At 35.0% G+C, this 19996-nt stretch overlaps 6 protein-coding genes and 2 long non-coding RNA genes across 9 annotated transcripts in view; 4 read left to right on the top strand and 4 right to left on the bottom strand.

The window, feature by feature from the left end:
• Positions 1-2783, top strand: part of LOC124641785 (soluble guanylate cyclase 88E) — a 104127-nt gene extending 101344 nt beyond the window's left edge. Inside the window, exon 16 of the mRNA XM_047180005.1 lies at positions 127-2783. Within this exon, the coding sequence (XP_047035961.1) occupies positions 127-452 (326 nt within the window). The 3' untranslated portion in view covers positions 453-2783. The remainder of the gene's footprint in view (positions 1-126) is intronic.
• A 396-nt stretch (positions 2784-3179) lies between these two features.
• On the bottom strand, positions 3180-6236 carry LOC124641796 (luciferin sulfotransferase). Its single transcript, XM_047180017.1, has 5 exons — positions 5865-6236; positions 5428-5504; positions 4606-4800; positions 4115-4268; positions 3180-3923 (listed from the first exon to the last, which is right to left on the bottom strand). The coding sequence occupies exons 1-5, from the start codon at positions 6070-6072 to the stop codon at positions 3562-3564; spliced, it is 996 nt and encodes a 331-aa protein (XP_047035973.1). The 5' UTR covers positions 6073-6236; the 3' UTR covers positions 3180-3561.
• Positions 6237-7984: 1748 nt separating this feature from the next.
• Positions 7985-9446, top strand: LOC124641806 (transmembrane protein 216-like). Its single transcript, XM_047180029.1, has 2 exons — positions 7985-8362; positions 8724-9446. The coding sequence occupies exons 1-2, from the start codon at positions 8128-8130 to the stop codon at positions 8915-8917; spliced, it is 429 nt and encodes a 142-aa protein (XP_047035985.1). The 5' UTR covers positions 7985-8127; the 3' UTR covers positions 8918-9446.
• Positions 9440-10498, bottom strand: LOC124641805 (28S ribosomal protein S10, mitochondrial). The gene is made up of 3 exons (XM_047180028.1): positions 10300-10498; positions 9977-10224; positions 9440-9739 (listed from the first exon to the last, which is right to left on the bottom strand). The coding sequence occupies exons 1-3, from the start codon at positions 10312-10314 to the stop codon at positions 9487-9489; spliced, it is 516 nt and encodes a 171-aa protein (XP_047035984.1). The 5' UTR covers positions 10315-10498; the 3' UTR covers positions 9440-9486.
• Positions 10499-10717: 219 nt separating this feature from the next.
• Positions 10718-11771, bottom strand: LOC124641878. Its single transcript, XR_006985714.1, has 2 exons — positions 11489-11771; positions 10718-11127 (listed from the first exon to the last, which is right to left on the bottom strand). It is a non-coding gene; the product is annotated as an uncharacterized LOC124641878 (long non-coding RNA).
• Position 11772: 1 nt separating this feature from the next.
• On the top strand, positions 11773-12470 carry LOC124641879. Its single transcript, XR_006985715.1, has 2 exons — positions 11773-11921; positions 12086-12470. It is a non-coding gene; the product is annotated as an uncharacterized LOC124641879 (long non-coding RNA).
• A 1133-nt stretch (positions 12471-13603) lies between these two features.
• On the bottom strand, positions 13604-14714 carry LOC124642006 (inducible metalloproteinase inhibitor protein-like). 2 transcript variants are annotated; one of them, XM_047180294.1, is made up of 3 exons: positions 14343-14714; positions 14240-14241; positions 13604-13951 (listed from the first exon to the last, which is right to left on the bottom strand). In XM_047180294.1, exons 1-3 carry the CDS (start codon positions 14393-14395, stop codon positions 13767-13769), a joined length of 240 nt encoding a protein of 79 aa, XP_047036250.1. In that variant the 5' UTR covers positions 14396-14714; the 3' UTR covers positions 13604-13766. The 2 variants fall into 2 exon arrangements, 1 of the variants encoding a protein (XP_047036250.1); XR_006985726.1 differs by lacking the exon at positions 14240-14241 and having other exon boundaries at positions 13859-13951.
• Positions 14715-18549: 3835 nt separating this feature from the next.
• LOC124642081 (zinc finger protein 39-like) lies at positions 18550-19894 on the top strand. Its single transcript, XM_047180384.1, has one exon. The coding sequence runs from the start codon at positions 18669-18671 to the stop codon at positions 19809-19811; it is 1143 nt and encodes a 380-aa protein (XP_047036340.1). The 5' UTR covers positions 18550-18668; the 3' UTR covers positions 19812-19894.
• The last annotated feature ends 102 nt before the right edge of the window (positions 19895-19996 follow it).

Below are 19996 nucleotides of genomic sequence, written 5' to 3'. Positions count from 1 at the left end.
AACTCCATGAAATTTAAATTAACAAGATTAATATTATTTGACGATACGCTTGTCTCGTGTCTACCTCTGAAGCTTGGAGTTAAAGTTAGAAGTATTGTCAACTAACGCAAGCATTTCTGTCCTCAGAAACAGACACCGAGTACCAAGACGCCCACAACGATATGAATCAAGTACCTCACATTTGCACCCAAGATTTAGCTGAAAATCATCCAAAACCTGGCAAAGTTGGGAGATTCAAGGCGCGAATAGCTCCTGGGCATAACAAAAGCTGTTCATTTAATAAACAGGTCCCCAGAGACTTCTCTAATAAGGAGAAACAGCAGCTCCAACAAGGGAACGTTCATCCTCATGGACACCACCATACAAAGAATGTGAACCACCATCAATGCTGTGGGGCGTTCGGAAACCCACACGTGAGACATAAAAATAATTCAAGTTGTAATCTTGTTTAAAGTTTAAATAGTTTTCTAATTCACCTGTTTTGTCCTCTGACAAGCTAAAGCACAAATCACTTTTGTGTACAGATGTTTTATATTGCGAAAACGGGTAAGTCTTACTTGTGTGTATATGCACATTGTCTTTGTATGTGTAAGCTCGGAAGCGCTCAACAGTGGACGACTAGCCGAGTCATACATAAAGACATGTGTATGTACGTAATTTACATGTAATACACAGGTATGGCTCACCCGCTTTCGTGATTTAAAACATCTGTATCGTGTATTATTTTTGTTGTAATTACTTCTATTAGTCATTTAAAGGTTGTAAAGGTTATTAATTATTATCTCATAAGTCTTTCATAAAGCATATCTTCGTTGTCAGGAGAGGGTGAAACGGGTTACTAGTGAATATCAAAATCAGAATGGTTTACAAATATCAGTATTTTTAACAGAACAATTCCTATTGAGCATCTCGGCCTAATGTATCGTTTTGAAAATCTATTTACAAATTCACTCTAGTCCATAAAACAAGTTTTATTTTGCATAATAAGTATATTTAGATATAGAAGACATTATTGTTGTACTTAATTGTTTTTGTTAGGATCAAATATTCATCAGAAAATTATGTTACGAGCTCAAAAGTTGGTGGAACATTGTTAGAGTTAAAAATATTAAACTTTTTTAGTATTTAATAGATCTCAGTCGAATACATCCCAAAAATAATTCCAAAGATTACTATTAAAAGAAAAGAGAACAAGTTACGAGCTTTACAAGATGACAATAGAAACTAAACATAAAAAAATAGTTTAAAAAAATATATCAAAATATTTGACGCTGTCAAACGGCGGTTTTGAAGTAAGGAGAAAATAGATGATTTACCATGAACGTATTAATTATAGAATATATTTTCTTGTACACGAAGCAAAGACGATATTTTTATTGTATCTTTAAAGTATGTACTTAGATAGAATGTTACTTAGTAACCTCAAGATGTATGGTCGTCTCTTAGAATTTAAAAGGGGCGTAGCAGGCTTATGTCACCTTTGGCACGTTTTTCATAAATGTGTAGAAAATTATCTAGTACCAGTATTAATATGTAATTGTTTTTTCAAAGCACAAATAGTTTTAAATACTTATCTGTTAATTGGTTACCTATCAAAATTGGTGTTATAACATTAACTTATAAAAAAAATAACATCATGGACCTCACCCTTTTTTATGTATATATTTTTTTCGTTTTTATATAATGCTTATTTAATTTATAATGCTTGGAAATTCTCATAGTTTTTACCTAAAATTGTATACGATTTGCTGTTAAAATTTGTTAAATATTTATGCTATGATATAATTTAAGGTTTCTTTTTAATTGGTAAGTTACATTTTACCTACACAAAATACTCACTTTTTGTAAATATTGTACTTATATTCCTCGCTACGCCCTCACTAGGCACAAAATTTAATTAATTAATAAATCCTTTATTTTAGGATCACACAAGAGCCGCGATCAATGTAGATTTATTTGAAGTCATAAATTCAATAAAAAGGTCTATATCTATGCATTACCTGCTTATAGTTGGCTATGGTCCATTTTTTCTACTCACATTTTGAATTTCGAAACAAGAGATTAGCTGTTTTTTTTTGTTTATCATTTTACATACTTTTTTATTCCATTCATTGGATTTCTATGTCTTCAAAAAAATATTACTTAAAATGTCGCAAAAAATGGTTATTTACCTAGATTTTTAGGTTTTTCCCCCGGTTGCCGTAATTTGAAAACACATGTGCAATAAGTACGTTCATAATTAGGTATGTAATACACAGATATAGTACCTACCTATATAATATTTAAAAAAAAAAGGTTATTAAAGCTAAAGTTCACTGCGTAGCTGAGTGTTGTGAGTCAATTAAATTATATTTATCTAGTCGTTTTGAGATTATTTTCAGATCATGTCTTTATTTTTATTTTATGACGTTTTTGTTAGGTACTTATTTTTCAATTTTATTTTTTTATTTTGTTTACATATTTTATGAAATTGTACATATTATTAAGTACTTAATATTAATTTTAACAAAATAGGAATATAAGATTATTTATTATCACGCAAAAAGTATTTTCACAAAGTTTTTAAAGAGCTACAAAAAATCTTACCTAATTCATGTTACTTTATTGCTATATCAAACTGTTATTGAGAAAGCTATTTTTAATGTCAATATTATGATGATGTTTTCTTGTATTATCTGTGTTGATAATAATGGGTAAATTGTGCTTGAAAGTTAATAGGTATTTTTGTTCTTTACCATCTCTGCGAATCTCACTTTTGTGGTATTAAAAAAAACATCAAAGTGTGTTTTGTTTTATTTTTAATCCAATTAGAGTCGATTTGACGAAACTTGAACTAATCCTTAAGTTACTATACTTACCTACCAAGATTGATTTATTCTCGGATTATACCTTATTCCAGTTTAGTCGAATCAGCCCTTATAATAATCGATAGGTTTTCATTAAACACTTAAAAATGAACATGTTTATTAAATACTGCGTCAGGTACATTTTACTAGTATGCACTTAGGTACTCACTTTCACTTTTACCTAGGTAGGGACTATTAGGGGTTTCAGAAACTTATACGTTGTAAAAATAAAACAATATATTATGTAAGTACCTAAAGTTAAAATTACATTTATTTTTATTTATTTTTTTACTTTACCAGTACTTAGTTTACTTATATGTTATGTTCTTACAATTTATTTATAAAGTAAAATAACATGAGCATCTGACAATGAGCAAACTTAGTTAACTAGGAGCTATAATTATTAGAATAAAACGTGAATTAAATACAATACTGTTTTGGAAAAAAAACATTATCAAAATGTCCCAGACAAAAACCATTAAAAATCAGACTAATTGTCTTCGAGTAGACACCATTATCTTTAGACACCTACAACACGTAACTAGTTCCTTATCAATGTCAAAAAATAAACTTAGGTACATAGGTATATTGTTACGTATAAAAATATTTTTAAATAAACACTACAAAATCAAGCATAAATACCCCCTCACCTTACTCGAAACTACTGGAACCCGACCCCAACATAGTTCGGAAAAAGGCTCGGAGGAGGATGACCTTACTCGAAACTAAGCTCAGTCCCTTTTAAATGTTGTTCGGCCCATTCGTCGAACCTTCTAGACAGATCATCTGACATATGATTCTTCCAGTCCCCGATCTCGCCTTTCCTTATGAACCTCAAATCTGTCGACTCAAGATAACTGACTCCGAAAGACTTTTCCAAGATGGCTTCCAAGTTGACAGCTCGATTCGTCTTCATGTTTTGGAAAGAGAGATGGTCGCATAGTTTGTCGACTTGCGTATCAGTTAACTCTTTGTTGAGAAATTCAGCAGTTTTCCTGACCACAGAAGGTAGGTCGCGTTTCATTTGTTCAAATTTTATGAACAGTACATTGGGGTCGTGGCGACGTTTCCAGAAGCCTAGAAACGAATATAGAAGAAAATAATTTAATTACTTTTAAGAGCAAAGATGTCTAGGTATGTAAAGGAGCGCTACTAAATGGGCCAATTGTGTTGCTAGTTTATTCCACCACTTTTCTTCTCAGCAAAAACACATATGAAGTGGTAAACGTAACCTTTTGATCTCTGCTAACAATTTCAAGACAACTCACCAAGTATATGATTCCACACGGGTCCAAATGGGGCGCGGTCCCTCATGAAGAGATCACAGAACTCCTCGAAGGTCCCCTTGAGGCCGTGCACCAGTGTGCAGTAGTGGTAATACGATACCACCATATCTTTGGGGTTACGGGACGTGTATATCACCTGCGGAATACCAACGCTTTATTAAAAACTAGCCGTCTCGCGGTTTCACTGCCCGCACCGGGATAAAATATAGCTTATCTGTGTTAAATGGTAGAAAATTCTTGAGGCCCAATATGTTTGACTTGACTTTTGATATCAACTAGCTTAGTCTTACCAGAAATACTGACTCTCGATCGGGTCTTGATTTCGTGTGTACCATTTTGATCGTCATCAATTGGTAATGACAGAGAATCAAATAAAATTTATAGCTATACTAGATAACTCATTATAAAAAATCTTTAAACAAAAAAACCATCGATCCTCAGGAAGCAAAAAATTACTAAAATCATTCTGTTACCTTCGGCTTGGCAGATCCATCATCGTTTTCGATGCCCACAGGCAGTAGATCCCAGGGCAGATGACTGCGGATGTAACGAGGGTACGGCAGACGATGCTTCACCAGGTCTACCGAAGTGCCCTGAACTGACTCCTTGCACCATGTGGAGTGGCCAGCCACCATGATGCAGGATAGCTCCACGAGGGGACATCGAATCTAGAAGAGTCGATAAATAAATAAATAAAATAAATAAATAAATAAATAATGTCGGGACACCTTTTCACACACGGTCGGTTAGCCCCATGGTAAGTTATTAATTAACTTGTGTTATGGGTGCTAACACAACTGATAAACTACATATAGCTACACATATACATATTTATAAATACATATTCGATAAATAATATATTATATATAAATAAATATATATTATTTATATGTTATCTATAAATTATATGGTCGATGTTTTTATAGAATCAACTGACGACGGTTAAGTATGTAGATTTAATATGTAATATATGTTATGTAAACATCTATGTAAATTCAGTCCACTGCTGAACTTAGGCCTCCCCCTTTGATTTCCACAAATACCTGTTACTAACCTACTTGTATCAGGTGAATGTCAAAATTCTATCTCTTATTAGCAAAACATCAGATAGATAGAATGTATAGGAAACCGCCGTTAGATGAGCTACAGTAGATAAGTGGCACTTTATGTACTTTCAGACATTAAGGAAGTAGGTACTGACCAGTAAATGCTGACATACTAAGGTCGATAGCTTGAATAAATTGGATTCCGTGAATTTTAAATATAATATCACTTAAATGTTTATAAGCACTTACTTGTTGCAGTGACTTAGCGCCTTCATAATCTAAGTTATGTCCGATCAGCCAGACCATTTCCTGAGCCCAAGTTGAACCTGAATAAAAAACACATCTTGTTTTAGACCAGATTTTTTTAAACTAAACTTTCTAACTGCCTATTGACACGGTAAAGTAAAATAGTAACGTAAGTAACGTTAACGTTACTTCAGAACGCAGAATTGGCAAGAAATTTAAAAAATAACTGCGCTCGATAAATTAGATAGACCTTTTCTCTACCTAGGTACCATAAATCTCATGGAAGATAAGTTATTTAATTTTAGTCTCAATTTCTGCTGATGAATCAATTAACTTGAAAAGTTATTAAGATGCAAAGATGAAAAGCATCACCTGAATTAAAAGTACTATAATCAAATCAAATTAAAAAAAAGAAAGAATCCACCAAAAAAAACACTCACCAGTTCTAGGATAAGAGCACATCCAGACGTCCGAATCCCGAACATCCATATCCAGGATATCCTGACCAATAGTCATATAGTCAGCTGGGAGAATTACCCTACCCGGATTAATTTCCACCATGCTATCCTTCTTGTCAAACATCCTATCCAGCACACCTCCCGTTTCGGGATCTAATTTCGAAAATGTCAACACTGGTTTCGATTTCATTTTGAGATTTAAAAAGAAATCGTTTCAAAAAGTTTGTATATCGGATTTTCGTCTACACGTCCAGTGTCTGCAATCAACGGAAATGTTGTGATTCCGCGTTGCATCGGTGCATCGCGTTTCCCTCTTTCGTTGCAGAAAGCTGTGCACTTTCTACCAATAGTTTTACCAGCTGTCCACGGATGAGAGGACTGTTAGGAAATTGCACCTACTTTTGGTACTGGGGGAGGTGAATAGGCGTGACGACAGGGTTAAAAATATATGATGCTAATTACATAGGCCGCATTTAAGATTGGCAAAAAAGTAATTAGTCCTTTATTTCAAGGATATCTTAAAGACGGACTAATAACTTTTTTCATTCGCCATGCTCATAGTGTGTTTCTTATTCGGCTATTCATCATCTCCCGAGCATATGCCCAACTTTGTTGGGGTCAGCTTTCAGTCTAAACGGATGCAGCTGATTCATCATCCTCCGAGCCTTTTCCCAATCATGTTTGGGTCGGCTTCCAGTCTAACCGGATGCAGCTGATTACCAATGTTTTAAATGAAACGACTGCTTGTCCGACCTCCTCGACCCAGTTACCCGGGCAACCCAATACGCCTTGTTAAGACGGGTGTCAAATGGTATCTATTAACTCTGTGAAATGGCAATTCCATGGTTGAGTGGTCAACGCGTGTAATATTACACAGTAACCCGGTTCACTTGTTATTCATACCAGTAATTAGTTACATATGCACGAAGTTGCGACGGTCTTATTTAATCAAACATTTTGGAAGTTTATTTTAATACTGTCTTCTGCCATGTCCTGTATAAAAAGCCTTACATGATAAATGGACTATACATTGAAAGATTTCTTCTCTACATCTTTAAATATTATAAAGATTATTCCTGCATGGTTTGCTACTATGGTTACTCTAGCGGAAAACTTACCAAGCCGGTGCAGTGAGGTGGTAAGTTCAAATGAGAATGCAAGTAGAAGTAGCGCCGGTACTTCTTGTTACTTGTTAAGTCAGGCTTATTTACTAGCTGACTACGTAATAATATATTTAGATAACCAGCCGTTACTTAGGTTACAATGTAGATAGAATTTATAGCCGATTTCAATAATCGAACTGTCTTTGGATATGAAAATTTTGACAGGAGGGAGACCCATACGAGTAGGTTTGTAATTGCAAAATTCCTATATCTAAAACAATAGAAAATCAATTGTGACTCGCGTATATCTGCGCTCTGACATACAACGGCTTTTACAACAGGTATGAAGTACGTAGGTAGGTACTTATCCCAGTAATATAGGTACCTCCTTTAGTAGAAATTACTTCAGCCACAAAGCTAGTTGGCTCAACTTCCGCGATACTCTTCCTACCCGGTAACTTTCCGTTTTCATAGCGTTTACGTCTGATAGTGCATTTGTTGCGTAACGAACGAATGCACTCGACCGTTGCACATGCACATGCAATGCAGTGCGTAAACGGTGAAAGAATTCAATAATGAATGAGTCTCCTCATGGTAACTATTAGGAAGTCATTGCTTTGTAGGTACATGCTGGACGATTTTGATATTTGAATTTAATACCCAATAATATTGAATTAATTGAATTTAATTTCCGTTGAGTAGGTAATCTTAACTAATAAAAATGTTTTATGATTATGAACAATATAATGCCTTAGCGTAACAACTTTCATAAAATAAATTAGGTGCATGTTTCACAACTAATTTCGTAAGCGAAGAACGACAGGTTCACATGATACATACTTATTATTGGGGTTGTACTTAATTGATTATTAATTTCTATTTAAAAGTATTTAAATCCAATAAAATTGAAATGTAATATCTAAAATAAATAGGTATCTATTGTAGAAGAGACGGTTGTCTTTCGAAACGCGGAAATCAATACAAGCGCGCGCAATCTTCATTCGTAGTTTTGACAGCTTACGTCATTTCTGTATCCGGCACCCCGTTGTCCAGGCGCCCGGGCGGTCGATCGAATAAACAAAAAAGTAAAAACGTCAACACAAGTAAACAAAACAGTCGTCATCATTGATTCTTTCAGGAAAATGTCCAAAGTGACTAATGTTAATTCTAGTTTAGCATATGAGATACTTTTGTATCTAAACAGTTTTTATCTTGGGATGTTTTTCGTGTGTGAAGTGGCCATGGGCATTTTAAAAGCTATCAATGTGTCTTATCCTGAGAACGCGCTGTTAACTGAAGCCGGGATATTTAGTGCTCTATGTCTTGTGGAAGTTATCCGCATATTTTTGGGACGAAGAGGAAATTTAGCGAGCAAGAGTAAGTGCCTCTACATTTTTTTTTGTCAGTAAATTGACTCCATTGTCATTGTTCCATTGAGCAACGTAATATTACTATATTAACATGTTATGGAACATACAAGTAAAAATGTAACGAGTTAAATGAAAGCTTGTAAAAAGTAACAGCTACCAATTAGGTAGTAGAATGCTTCCCATATTTGGAACTGATGCATCTCCAGGATCTAGCAGAACTCTGGTATTTTTTTCTATCACATATGTTACAATTTAAATATCTTTATACATATACAAAATATTTTCTTTAAAATAAATAATTCCAAAAGTTTATTACAATAACATTATTAAAACTAAATATTTAAAATAACATTTGGTTTTTTTTTCAGAAGTACCAGTGTTCTTTTCAGTCATCTTAACCATACCTTCTGCAGTGGGTGTGTGCTACTTCCTAATATACCAGACATACATACTTCGTCTGGAGTATATCTGGTGTGCAGTAATGTTGATGTTCCATGCTCTAGAGCTGGCCTTCGCAATCCTGTTCATCGTAACAGTGTGTAAACACCAGCAGTATGAATAAAGTGTTAGAACCTCCCTGCCAAAGAGATATTGATGCCAACATAGGTAGAATCTATGGATGCCAAATGTTGACTGAATTATAAGAAAATTCCATTATTTTTAACTCATAACTTTAGTTTTTAGTTAGGCTATTTTATTACAGTAAATTTTTATAGTAAGACAACCTAATTTTGTAGTATAATCTATACTTATTAAAATGTTTCCAACAATTTTGTTTAAAGTTATAACCCATTAGAAAATATGTTACTAAAAGTTCTTATGAAAGCTAGTTGGCACTTCCTATTTTCAATGTACAGAAGTACAGATTATTTCAATTTTAGATGTTCTTTTTTTTATAATTAAGATATTACCCTAGTAATTGTGCCTACTTTTAATATTTACTCAATGTAGAATTTGTCCTATTCAAAATATGGACCTAAATGTAAGGGGACTAATAGTCAGTTTGTAAATATGTTTATCTGTAATCTTGAACAAGCCATTAAATAAATTTTGTAATTGTAAGATTGAAATAAAATTGTATGCATAGTCTATTAACGTATTTTATTCTAAGTCTACAATATAAACTTAATCTTATTCATTAGTTGGTGGTGTAATGTGTTCCTGTAGTTTCTGGCACTCAACCTTTGTTACTTTGAGTGCACAACCTTCTGGAAGATTCCTCTGGATATATTCTAGGTATGTGTCGCAAGTAGAACCAGTCAGCCTCTGAAGATGGATGAATCTGAAGTATGATCTCACTTCGTATTGGACTCGGTGCTTCTTGTAAATATGGACACAACGGAGAAGGGTGTGTCTTTCTTTTTCAGCTTTTCTTAATGCCCAACTGCAATGAAAAGATAATTTTTAGATATTTTATACAACAAAATCACAATATTTTTAGCAAGAGTTATTCTTTTTTACTGAAACTGTACCTACTGCACTGACCTACTGCCATTTCTGTAGTTTTTAAGATACAAAATTAAGGTTACTAATGGATGGTTACCAGTCTAGATATGATAAGCAATAGCAACAGTAATTAGCTCTACCAATCATAACAATATCACTTAACCTCAAAACATACCTCTTAGTGACTTCGATGCCCAAATGCGAAGCTGCCGCCACACAGAACCACGAGTAACTCAGCAGCACTGCCGGGTCTATACCTCGCATTTCCAACTCCACCCGTTTATATAACTTATCTAACTCTACAGTGGTTGGTACGGGCTCAATAGGTTTCTGTACAGGAACCGCTGCCGCCGCCGAAAGAGGTCGTATAGCATAATTGGCTGTTAAAGCACTGCGTGCCATAGGAGCAGAACGCCATAAACTCTGGAAGTTTAATTAAAACTCAATGGAAACTCCGACCGAGTCGGTATAATGAAGCAATAAGAATTCGTGACTTACCCTGATCGCGTTCATGTTTTTGTATTAATTCTGATCCAAATGGTGTTCTGTTATTAATAGTGCGTGTGCGAGTCTATTTAGATAGTTTTATTAGTCTTAGTTTAAAGGTTTTTCTTTTATTCTAACCTCATGTTTAGATTCTTGTATTTTTGAGGTTTTCTTTGACACACGACTGTCAGTGTCACTTCAACTGTAGTTGTCACTGTTTTCCTTTTCAGATTTTTCATGTCTGGCTATTATTTTAAAATGGCCTGAATCAACATCTTTTGAGCTTTACCCACCCGGAGCACAAAGTCAAACTTTCAAATCATCTCATCAAAGTCAAATCAAGTATCTTGATTACAAAGAATCTGCGACCACTAGATCAGTCAAGTCTCAAGCAAGTCAGTAATAAAAGGTAAAAAAAGAAAACGTCTTGTAGGTACTTCCAATAATTTATTGTAAATTTTTTAGGTCTTCGAATTATGGATTATGAAGATTTTTTCATCAACAAACCTTCTAAATTAGACTTAGTAACATAAATGCAAATGATAAACTTACATAAATGCAAAAAGTAAACATCTGAAGACAAACAAATCATGACTTATGCTACCGCATTTGGCATCGTGGAAGCACCGCCTACCCTGAACCAGGCTTTTAATACCTACTGGGACTGGCAGTCACCAACAGGTATGCATTTTCCAACATCATTTCTTGCATAACCTTCGTCACAAAAGCAGCCGACAACGCATTGCGCTATAGGGCAATTCTGCCCCAGATTTGAACATGTAGTTGGACAAGCACTACCGCACTGCGTGAAATGTTCATTGAGCCCACATTCCCGTGACTCTGAAATCAGACGAAAAACTAACTTTAACATCGGTTTAAAAACTATGGCCTTATTTACACTAACTAATACAATTAATAAGATTTTTTGTTTGTTTGTTTGTTTGTACCCTAAAGGCTTCGAAAATACCGAACCGAGTGGCATAGGCTATATTTTATCCCGGTACGGGCAGTAGATCCCACAAGATGCGGATGAAATCGCAGGGAAACGGCAACTTTAGGATAAGCTTTCATCCGGGGTTACACCCGCGTCCCTATGAAAATACCTTCCTTGCCATGGATACAAAAAATGCTAAAAGTAACAAGCTAAAAATTAAAATCAAATTCTTTGTATTGAGTAAAAAATAAGAGGGTATGTACTCACGCGTCACAACAGCCACCACAACGCAACTCAAAATCAAGAAAGACGACTTAAACATTGTGATGACACCTCGAATTCTATCACAAAAGACCACCTGTTACCTTATTTATACTAGTTTTTATTCTTATTTATACAAGTTTTTTCGAAGATATCAAAATAAGTTCACAATGATTCACATAGAGCCTGCTAAGGGGGACTCTTGCATGTGGAGTGACGGTTCCGTATCAGAATATTTATTTGTTAAACACTGGTGTATTACGGAATGAATAAATTATTTTACTAAGTAATTTAACCCTAGAAGCCCATTCTACGTAAATTTGACGTATACCGCGGCGAAATATCTCTGTTACTTTCACGTTTACCGTCAGATCGCCGCTAACTTCTGAACCAACTCAGTAGCCATTGGGACCTCGCAGGACACAGTTGCATCATCTCGGTAAGTGCCGCCATTTTGTTGTAATAGAGAGGTTGCACGTCATTTTGACGTATAATTGGGCTTTGTGTAACTTTTGAAATTGTTTCAAATTTTTTAAATTTGTGATTTATTTGAGTTAATCGTATTGTTTCGTTACATTTTACATATAATATTAATATTTTCAGGTTGAATACAAAATGGCGTCCCGTCAACGGCTAAACCAGGACGAAATTGCTACAATTTTAGAAAATGATGACGATTATTCTCTGCTGGATTCGGAATCCGAGAAAGAAGATTGTGTAGTTGAAGATGATGTCTGGAGTGATAATGGAATGGTACCACCATCATCAGAAAATATTAGTGATGAGCCAGAACCAAAAAAACGACGCTATTGTGGATTTTGCTCATATAAAAAAAGGTGGATGGCCAAAGCGCAGTGTTGCAAATGATGTATGTGGAGAACACAACATTGATGTTTGTCAAGACTGTATATAAAGACTGTTTTTTTCTAAGAGACTTATAAAATATTATTACTAGTCGATTTAATTTTATGAAAAAATTTAAAACTAGTTGTTTTTTTTATAATTACATAATTTTAAGAAAAAGTGTTAGAGGCTTGATTTTTTTGTTGTTTTTTTTCTAAGATTTGATTGAAATGCCATAATAGTATTAATAAAGAGTATTTTTTAACTTAAAGTCTATTTTATTTATTAATTAAAACTTCAATTATGATAACTCATTCAAAAATATAGTTCATTAACAGAAAAAAATTGGAAAACTCTGAAGTTTTATTTTTACACGTCATTTTTACGTATGATTGGGCTTTATAACTAGTTAAATTATGATTGGGCTTCTAGGGTTAATAACGTCCTTGTGTAATATAGGTACCGAACTAAAAGTTTTGTCATCGTCGCAAGTTTTGGCAGAGTTATTAAGCTCTTTCAAGTTTTATCACACACTCGTATTGTAGGTAAACGTTTGACTAAAAGAACTAATTCTGGGGAAACAGAATTCTGTTTTTTAAACCTCTTGTCACAAGTTTATTTTACTCGATGATATCTTACAAGGGAACGAATGTGACTTTGGCCATTTTGACTTTTTTACTGTGAAATATTGGGAGACGATAAGCATACCTAAGCTTGTTGCATGAAGTATTTATTTTTTGCAAAGTTAAAATCTACATTCTCTCAGTGATCTTTATGTTGCTAATGAAATTACCTATTTATTTTTATTGATATGTAAGGGTATTTAGTTAATAATTATTGTTAATATATGATATATGTGTATTTATATTTTTACGGGTCCTAGTCGCCTGAAATAAAGGAATAAAATAAATTAATTTCACCGTCTGCCTTTCGAATTCATTACTTACACGTGTGTCTATAATACGCATTTAATTATCCTCAATTTAAAATATACAATTATTTCTAAACTGTTATTTATCTAAGAATGACAATGTCTTTGAACACTTGTATTTCTTCTTATCTTATTTGACACTCACATTGTTTATTTATTATGCCGATAATTTTCAAATTAACGATGGTTAAATAAATTAATGCTTTTATCCCATTGTTTTGCGACTATTAGACCAACGGGGCAATGAAGTCAGTAACAAAAGCATTGATAAATAGAACAAAAAAAAAGTTAAGTAGGTACTTCTAATCATTTATTGAAGGTGCAAATTTTTAGGTCTTTACATTTTATCCCAATCATTGTGAAGATTTTTTAAATCAACCTTAGACCTAGTTTAACGTTATGTGATAAACTTGTATAAATGCAAAAATAAACATCTGAAAACAAACAAACAATCATGTCTTATATCGCATTTAGTAGGTACCGTGGACCCTACAACCAAGCTCTGAATACCTACTGGGGGCAGTCATCAATAGGTATGCATTCCCCATCGTCATTTCTTGCATAACCTTCGTCACAATAACAGCCATTGCATCGCGAGTTCGCAATAGGGCATTCCTGGCCCAGCGTGGCGCATGTAGTTTGGCAAGCACTACCACACTCGTAATGTTCATTGCGCCCTGAACATTCTATTGACTCTGAAATCAGAAGAAAATTTTACTTTAACATCGTTTTAATAAACCATAGCCTTATCAATACTAATATTATAAAGCTGAAGAGTTTGTTTGTTTGTTTGCTTGAACGCGCTAATCTCAGGAACTAAATTATTTCAGTGTTAGATAGCCCATTTATCGAGGAAGGCTGTAGGCTACTTTTTATCCGGGTTCGTGCAGAAGTTCCCACGGGATACGGGTGAAACCGCTGGCAGAAGCTAGTTTAGTATAAGCTTCCATCCGCGGTTACACCCAGCCACGTCCTGTGGAAACCGCTTCCCGGGTAACATAGGCTATATTATAGTAGTTCCCATGGGACGCCGGAGAAACCGCAGAAAAGCGGCAAGTACAGAATAAAAAAATGGGATTTATTCACGTTATAACAGTTCCCACGACGCAGCTCAAAATCACGAAAGCTGACTTAAACATTGTGATGAGTTACAAAAGGCAACCTGTTACCTTATTTATACCTACTAATTTTCTCGAAGATATCAGAATAAGGTTCACAAGTATTTATTTAAAGACTGCTAAGGGGGAGTCCCACTTGTGGAATGACGGTTCCGTACTAAAACTGTTCTCATCATCAGAACTTTTGGCTTAATTATTACGCCCTTTCAAGTTTTATTACACTTGCATTTTAGGTAAAAATTTTAACCTGATCATGATCAGAATCAATTCCGTGTTTTTTAAACCTGGTTTGCTCTACAATCATATTGCAATCGTAAATCATTTGCAGACAATTTGATGATTCATTATTAAATCACAGAAAAGGATAAAAACGTTTATTGAAAAGAAAAAATAGTGGAATGCCACATACACTTCAATCGTACTTGAGTCGTGATTGGATCTCAGTCGGATGTCACTAAGGGGCTGCCTCCACGAGCGAGAGAATCGCGGTGATATTATCGCCGTGCCACGTTTTTCTATACACTCCTCTATGGAACCGTCTCCACACGGCGATATTATCGCCGCGATGCGACGAGTGGCAACGAGCGCGCAAAACGTCATTACATCGTCGCTAGCCCGCCGCGACTAGCAATGCGACCGCGTGCTCGCGGCGCTCTCGCGACGAGCGCGCGGCGGGCGCGATGCACTAGCGTACTTGCAGAAGCACCCCACAACACTATATCCATAATAAAGAATTATATTATCGACTGAGACACTACTTATTTCGCTCTCGTCTGGCACGTAACTGAATCCCTTCTTTGGCAAAGTGACGTCAAGGGAACGCGGCGATATCGTTACGAGTCGCCGCGGAATCGCCGCGATACCGTAACGACTCGCGATGATACGCGGCGGAATTATCGCTCGTTCGTGGAGATTATCCGACGATATAAGGGCGGACTCGTCGCGATTCTCTCGCTCGTGGAGGCAACCCCTTAAATAAAATTAGCAGAATCATCTTTATCTGCATTTTCTTAAGTGTTGTTTATGTAGCTGACGAAATGGTTTTCCTATTTCCTTTGAATCCTAAAAAAGGTTATGTACCTACCTTCCCAATTAATTAATGAATTAATTACTTACAAGAGTGTCTACAGGGTGTTTGGCGCATGGACCGACACAATTTTTTGGGGGATTCGTGAGGCCATGTACTAGTTTTCACTCATAGACCCAATGTCCTATATGTCACTGTATTCGAGATACGATTTTTTTTGTTTGTTTTTAAAAATTACCGGAACTATCACCTTTAAAACGCTATAACTTTTCAGTCTGTTGTCGAATTTACACCAAATCACTTTCATTGCGTTCTCTGATGTATTATTATTCCAAATAAAACATAAATTCATAGCACTAGATGGAAAAAAAATACTTGTTGAGCTTCCAAAGTCTTAAAAATGAAAAAACGTATGAAAAATGTCAAATTCAAAATTAATTATAAAAAAAAGTAAAAGCTTTTATGAACTTCATTTAATAAAAAAAAAATGCCTACTTAATACCCTTTCCAACGATATGCCACATGGGTGTGAAATCATTAATAATGTCGTCACAAACCTAAAGGTACACATTAACCAGTGCCAGGGTAATGAAAACACAAAAATGTTTTAAAATGTTTTAATTAAATTTAAGTTATAAATTATGTTCAAAATGACTGCCTCTGTTGCGAATGCATGCACGGCATCTTTTTCTAATTTCTACAGTCGTCGTCCTCAGTCGCATTTCTGCTTTCATAATTTCAAAGGCGCAATTTATTCTTTCGATTAAAATTTCTCTTGTGGGTACTTCAGTCGCATACACAATTTCTTTTGCACGGCCCCAGACATAAAAATCCAAGGGCGTCAGGTCTGGTGAACGTGCAGGCCAAGGAATTGGGCCGCCTCTTCCGATCCATGAATTTGGAAAACAGTTGTCCAAATGTTCTCGCACGTCTCGCTGGTAATGTGCTGGACAGCCATCATTTTGGAAAATAATTGGTTCTCCATCTAATACTGGTAATACCAATTCAGGTAAATCTTCGAGTAAAAAATTCAAATAATTTTCTCCGGTCAGGCGCTCTGGTAAGAAATGTGGACCGATCAGGTGTCTTCCAATAACCCCCGCCCAAACGTTTACACTAAACTTAGTTTGAAAGGAACTTTGTCTTTTCTTGCGGGGATTTTGTCTTTTTTGCGCCCAATGGTGAAGGTTGTGGAGATTCACAATTCCCTCGTGATTAAAATTGGATTCATCAGTCCACAAAATTCTTTTTAAAAAATTTGTATCATCTACGTCCGTATGCATCATAAATCGGCAAAAATCGAGCCGTCTCCTGTGATCATCATCTATGAGACCTAGAACAATCCATTAAAGACTGGTAAAAATTCACTTTTTGAATGGCAAAAACTAACATAAATTTAAAAGATAAAATTAGAAAAAATAAAAGTTACTAGGTATTTATTTGAAAAACGAACCAGTAAAGCTACAAGGATATTTGTAAACGTTTAAAATAAGTGTATGGTTAAAACCATTTTAAAATACAAGTTTTTTGGGTGCAAAATTTCAGCACAATAAGGTCGAAGATAACTGGTTCAAAATTTAGTTTTACGATTTCGCCTGATAAAATAAATAAAGTACTTAACGTACCTTGAACAGAAGTGTAGTGATACGCATGCTTTCCATTTTCCCGAAGAACTGACCAAACTTTCCAAACCGACAAGTGAAGTCTTTCAGCTACAACTCGAATACTTGTCGTTGGATCCTCATCAAAAGCTTGCAAAATGCTTTCATCAATTACAACATTATGTTGCCTCACATTAACGCGAGGCTCTTGGAAATTTATGTTTCCAGTCTCCCTCAGACGTCGATAGGTTGTAGCAAACGTCTCGTGGTGTGGTATACGCCGGTTAGGATAACGCTGCTGGTAAATTCTACGCGCTTCACGAGCGTTACAATTAGCGCTGCCATATGCCAACAACATGTCAGCATACTCTTCGTTGCTGAAGTTAGGCATTGTAACAAGCACGGTGAATACACCAACAGTTTAACAGAAAAGTTCAACAAACAAAACTTAACAAAAACAAACTTTAACAAAAAACAACGAAATAGGAAAACGTGAAATACACGGACACTTCCGATAGCAGAGATAGTCAAATCTCGACTAAACAAGGATCACATAACAAACTCCAACCCAATGATAGACAAAGACAAGAGATATTTTTCATGCGTAAGAAAGAGACAGGCAGTTTACCTGCCAATTACCTGCTTACCATTGTTCTATCAAACGGGTTCGTTGTTAGAGACGTTAGAGTGCGTGTTCGTTCCTGCTCTGATTTTGACGACATTATTAATGATTTCACACCCATGTGGCATATCGTTGGAAAGGGTATTAAGTAGGCAATTTTTTTTTATTAAACGAAGTTCATAAAAGCTTTTACTTTTTTTTATAATTAATTTTGAATTTGACATTTTTCATACGTTTTTTCATTTTTAAGAGTTTGGAAGCTCAACAAGTATTTTTTTTCCATCTAGTGCTATGAATTTATGTTTTATTTGGAATAATAATACATCAGAGAACGCAATGAAAGTGATTTGGTGTAAATTCGACAACAGACTGAAAAGTTATAGCGTTTTAAAGGTGATAGTTCCGGTAATTTTTAAAAACAAACAAAAAAAATCGTATCTCGAATACAGTGACATATAGGACATTGGGTCTATGAGTGAAAACTAGTACATGGCCTCACGAATCCCCCAAAAATTTTTGTCGGTCCATGCGCCAAACACCCTGTATATTACGCATTTAATTATCACGTGTATTTATTTTTATCTTAGTTGACACTCACTTTGTTTATTTATCAAGCAGGTAATTTTCTAATTAACGATGATTAAATAATTAATGTTTTTATTCCATTATTTGTTCATAAAATAATAAATTTCATTCTTTTTATTAGGTGACTCGTGACTAAGTAAAGTTTTCGGAAAGTTCAATAGCGGGCCGCAAAACCACTATTATGAATTCCAGACATGGATATATTTTGTTTTGATAGATTGTACATTAGTTTTTATTTTATAAAAACCTCTTTTTTATTTAACCACGTTCCGTTCCACGGCGTGCTGAAGACATGATGAGTGACAGAATTTTCACTTTTTGTCAAAAAATGACAATTACAACTATGTATGTGTCAACTGCAGAAACAAAATAAATACCGTCGATTTGTATTATTTCTTATTTATTTCCTGTAGCACATCAAAACGAAAATTCTGAAACGAGAGAGAGACTTTCCGAATAATGGGAGTTTCACTGTTACTGCTAAAACTGTTACATTGCAAACAAATGAATGCCAGAAGTGCTGGTGCTAGCACCGGAGAAGAATCGGCCGGGGAAGGCAGCTCGCGCGATGAAATCACCATCAAGAAGGAAGCTACTGACGACCCTATCTGCAGAGTTTGTTTGAAGGAAGGTTCTATACCTATTTACGGTAGCGATACCTTAGACGATTTAACAGAATCTTTGAGCATTTTTGGCGGCATCGACGTGAGAGAAGGCGACGCGTATCCTAAGTTCCTATGCCAGCCGTGCCACACGCTTCTTCAAGGTGCAATATTATTCAGGAAAACGGCACAACAATCCGACCAACTCTTAAAAGATCCGCCTAGAGTCTCACCAGATGCTGAAAACGATATACCATTTGACGATACCGATAATGATAACTCATATGAGTATGAAGAAACTAAAGTTTCCAAAAAACAGTATCATTGTAAAAGATGTGAAATATCATTTAAGAATTTTAGGGAGTACAATAAACACAGATTAAGTGAGGAGCATGAGAATATGAGAATTGTTTGCCCTTACTGTAAGAAATCTTATGCAGCTGTATATTACAAAAAGCATTTAGTACTGCATGAACAGTCATCGTCTCCATATATCTGTGATATATGCGGGAAGAGTTTCACAATGCAAGGACCTTTCTCTCGTCACAGACAAACTCATTTCTACAAACTGCCTTACAAATGTACACTATGTCCTTACAAAGGAAGATTTCCGGAATCTCTAAAGATGCACATGCGTTCTCACACAGGGGAGAAACCATATCAATGTAGTGAATGCCCTTCAAGATTTATAAATAAAAGTAATTTGAATAAACATACATTGACACAGCATAAAAAGGAGCATGCGTTTAAATGTGACTCTTGTAGTCGAGGATTTTACTCTAAGCGAGATTTAGAATTACACTTGAAAGTGGATCATGCAGGTATAAAAGACCAAGTGTGCAATATTTGTGGGAAAGCATTTGGTTATAGAAAGCAGATGATGAAGCATCAGCTCAAAGTACATAAAAGAGAGAAGATGAGAAGTGGCAGAATGCCTATTTATTTAAAAGTAGAATCAATGAAACAGCAAGGACAAGATGTTGACTCTCTTGAAAACTAATAAAAACTTTGCTATGTTATTTAAGCTCAATTTATTATGTATGTTATATTTTTATTAAAATTAAATATTTTGTCTGATACCTACCTGAAGTAATTTTAATACATAATAATACTTTGTACCATTTTAGCTTCATAATATTTTGCTATTTATTCTCTACTGTGGCAGAATCAAATGCCGGTTAATTG

The sequence above is a fragment of the Helicoverpa zea genome, chromosome 23 (genome assembly GCF_022581195.2).
Source record: "Helicoverpa zea isolate HzStark_Cry1AcR chromosome 23, ilHelZeax1.1, whole genome shotgun sequence".
NCBI classification, from domain to species: domain Eukaryota; kingdom Metazoa; phylum Arthropoda; class Insecta; order Lepidoptera; family Noctuidae; genus Helicoverpa; species Helicoverpa zea.
The sequence above is the reverse complement of the archived record's forward strand: the minus strand, read 5'-3'. Positions and strand labels throughout refer to the sequence as shown.

Bases quoted from the DNA above. Each gene is read 5' to 3' on its own strand.
- LOC124641796 (XM_047180017.1), bottom strand. From the start codon at position 6,072: ATGAAATCGAAACCAGTGTTGACATTTTCGAAATTAGATCCCGAAACG. The intron at 5,505-5,864 runs GTGAGTGTTTTT...TTTTTTATTCAG, and splicing joins GTGCTCTTATCCTAGAACTG to GTTCAACTTGGGCTCAGGAA. The intron at 3,924-4,114 runs GTGAGTTGTCTT...ATTCGTTTCTAG, and splicing joins CGTGTGGAATCATATACTTG to GCTTCTGGAAACGTCGCCAC.
- LOC124641806 (XM_047180029.1), top strand. From the start codon at position 8,128: ATGTCCAAAGTGACTAATGTTAATTCTAGTTTAGCATATGAGATACTT. The intron at 8,363-8,723 runs GTAAGTGCCTCT...TTTTTTTTTCAG, and splicing joins AGGAAATTTAGCGAGCAAGA to AAGTACCAGTGTTCTTTTCA.
- LOC124641805 (XM_047180028.1), bottom strand. The intron at 9,740-9,976 runs GTATGTTTTGAG...TTTTCATTGCAG, and splicing joins GGCATCGAAGTCACTAAGAG to TTGGGCATTAAGAAAAGCTG.
- LOC124642006 (XM_047180294.1), bottom strand. From the start codon at position 14,395: ATGTTTAAGTCAGCTTTCGTGATTTTGAGCTGCGTCGTGGGAACTGTT.
- LOC124642081 (XM_047180384.1), top strand. From the start codon at position 18,669: ATGGGAGTTTCACTGTTACTGCTAAAACTGTTACATTGCAAACAAATG.